The sequence below is a fragment of the Nematolebias whitei genome, chromosome 9 (genome assembly GCF_014905685.2).
Source record: "Nematolebias whitei isolate Nwh7 chromosome 9, NemWhi1, whole genome shotgun sequence".
NCBI lineage: Eukaryota > Metazoa > Chordata > Actinopteri > Cyprinodontiformes > Rivulidae > Nematolebias > Nematolebias whitei.
Window position 1 is genome coordinate 20,282,173 of NC_056506.1, and position 3,126 is coordinate 20,285,298.

The 3,126-nt window shown below is 37.9% G+C and overlaps 1 protein-coding gene across 1 annotated transcript in view; it reads left to right on the forward strand.

The window, feature by feature from the left end:
* The first annotated feature begins 566 nt into the window (after window positions 1-566).
* tox4a (TOX high mobility group box family member 4 a) overlaps window positions 567-3,126 on the forward strand; it is a 12,215-nt gene continuing 9,655 nt past the window's right edge. Inside the window, exons 1-4 of the mRNA XM_037681539.1 lie at window positions 567-982; window positions 1,064-1,129; window positions 1,224-1,526; window positions 2,017-2,250. Of these exons, the coding sequence (XP_037537467.1) occupies window positions 881-982; window positions 1,064-1,129; window positions 1,224-1,526; window positions 2,017-2,250 (705 nt within the window). The 5' untranslated portion in view covers window positions 567-880. The remainder of the gene's footprint in view (window positions 983-1,063; window positions 1,130-1,223; window positions 1,527-2,016; window positions 2,251-3,126) is intronic.

The following is a 3,126-nucleotide window of genomic DNA, read 5'->3' on the forward strand; positions in this document are numbered from 1 at the left end:
CCCTGACATGGCAGAAAGACATAGATATCATTAACAGCTTTTATTTATTTATTTTTCAGCTAATAACAACTTTTATTTATTTGTTTTTCATATTTTTCAGTTATACTCAGCTTTTAAATATTTATTTTTCAAGTATTAAGAACTTTTATTTTCAGCTTTTATTTTGAAAAGCAACACCCAGTTGTTGTAAACGTGCACAGTGAGAGCTGCTGTGGAGGTTCACTTTACCTCAGTGCGTTACGACAACAACGAGAGAACGGTCGAAACTATCGTGACCTACAATAAACGTACTTCAATAAAATGCATAAGTGAAAACATAGCATACTTTATAAGTACAATAAACCATATTTCTTTGTCAAACATCGCAAAGAAACGTTACCTCATCAAAAATCCTCGTGACTTTGAGGGTTACCCACAACCAATCAGCGTTCGCCGCCGACAAACGCCTATTAAATACTGTTAGCCAATCAGTGTTCGCCGCCCATAAACGCCTATTCGCCAGAAACGCCCACTTTTGGTCTGCAGAGAACCCCTTCTCTCCTGTGGGGGCAGAAGCGGCTGTTGACCGTTTGAATCTGCTCCTTTAGGGCGTCGAGAAAATTTCATCACGTAAAAAGACTAACGCCAAATTTGTGGAGAAAAATAGACTTTATATTGATGTTATTGGCTTTACACTATCCAGTTTAAAAGTCCTCGTTGGGTTTTAAAACCCAAAACTGTTTAGAGAGATCTGTTTGCTGAGTAACAAACAGAGCATCAGTGTTTAGCTAGTTAGCGGCTAGCTGCTAAAGAGAGAGTTGGCCCAAATTAGTTGGGGGTTTTGGATGAATATGCGCTTTTATGAAGTATGGTAAGTTAGTTTATGTAAAGCCAGGTTAAAATGGACCGTAACTTTTATTCTGGTTTGTCGGACGGCTGTGCTCCTGTAGATTCAGAGTTTTTGGATTCCCACACATACGGTGAATACTCTGCAGACATTAAGGTGAGTTCCGTCCACGTGCGTCTGATTCATTAAAAGTATCTGCTGTCAGGTAATTACTGGAACATTCCCATTGTGTTCCAGTTTCCAGAGGACGGGGATAGTTATTTGAGCATCAGTGGAGCAGGGCATCACTTCCTGTCTGCAGAGGTTAGTGTCTAAACTTCAATGTGTCAAATTGGCCTTCCTGTCCTGATCTCTCGTTTTTAACTCAAGGAGACATTTCTGTGTTTTTACCCCACAGCAGACATTCCACACTCCCAGTCTTGGAGATGAGGTTTTTGAGATCCCCCCAATCTCCCTGGATCCAGACCCAGCTCTGGTCATCAGAGATGCAGTGTCTCACTTCGAGCTGACGGATGGATCAGACGGTACCACTGGACCTCTAGGCTCCAGGAGTTTGGTGAGCAACCTGGTGGTGGAGACCAATGACCCCTCCTTTGCCTCCACCTTCGTGAACTCTGGCCCTCAGGCCCTGGAGCAGCTGAACCTGGGGACCATGGGCCCAACTGGAGCAGGGGGAGCCCTGCTGAGCTCCTCTGCACTGGTGAGTACCCAATAAAAATATTTATCTGAAAACACGAGCTAATCATAGATCAACTCCGATTCCTACATGTGTCCAGTTTCACTACTTTTTGTCTGTCTAAACAGATCTCACTTGTAAATGAGACTTCTAGGCTCAGTGTGACTTATCTGTCTAAACAAAGGTTGAATGAATGAAAATGTATTAAGAGTTTATAGAAATTATATTGTGCACGTGTTATAAATTGACTTGCACTTTAAGCACATTCCATGAATTGCCTGGAAAAGTGGTCTGTTTAAAAACTCATGTTGTACCTGATAGATAACAAGGCTCAAACTTAGTTTAAATCATTTAATTTATGACTGGGCAATGATTTCTGAATCATAACAATTTAGGGTTCTCTTTTTTTGTTGTGTGTTTTAAATTTAAGACTTGAAATATTGAGACTGGGTTAATGTTTACTATCTCTGTCAAAAGTCTTTTTGTAATATTTGGTGCTCTGATCTCTCCGCAGGAACTGGGGAACTCCAATGGTTCACATTTCAACAGTTCGTCCCCGATGACCATTGATGTCCAGCTCTGTGACGTGGGTCAGAGCCTTTTGGAAAGCGGTCAGCTCACCACAATAAACCCATCAGAACTGGCTCTGGGTCTCGGTGCTGGAAGCTCTGGGGCACCCGAGCAGCCGCTGTCAGCAACACTGTCTCCTACTGGTTCCCTGCAGGATGAGGACATGGAGGACTTTAAGGTGAGGAGGACCTCATGGACAAAACGTCCACCGTTGTCCTGCTTGTCTCTAAACTTGAGGCTGAATTTTAAACAGGTTTTTTTATTATTACTATTTAACTCATGCAGATAATTTTCAATTCTGTTTCTTTCTATAGCGTTAATTCACAACAGAAGTTGTCTCAGTGCACTGAACACAAACATTTATATATAAAAAACACGTTAACAGAAACATTCATATATAAATAACAAGTTAACAGAAACATTTATATATACATAACAAGTTAACAAACATATATAAATAACAAGTTAACATTAACATTTATATATAAATAACAAGTTAACAGAAACATTTATATATGAAAAACACGTTAACAGAAACATTTATATATAAATAACAAGTTAACAGAAACATTTCATTTAAGTGTCTTTAAGAATCTGTTGGACTCCTGTCAGGGACCAATGCAGACATGTTCCTGTTTTTAGTTTTCTACATTTGTCTTGGAATCTAGCTGTTTTTTGTTTTGTTACCTTTTTCCTTTTAGCCATCCTATTTGTTAAAAAAAAAAAAAAAAAATCTGTAGTATGAGTTTTTTATAACTGTTTATTGTTGTTGCTGTTGTCCATTGTTGTCATCTTTCTTTGTTGAAATCAGGTCTCTCTTGTAAATGAGTCCTCGAGACTCAATGGGATTTACCTGTATAAATAAAGGTTGATTGATTTATATATAAATAACAAGTTAACAGAAACATATATAAATAACAAGTTAACAAACATATATAAATAATAAGTTAACAGAAACATTTATATATAAATAACAAGTTAACAAACATATATAAATGACAAGTTAACAGAAACATTTATATATAAATAACACGTTAACAGAAACATTTATATA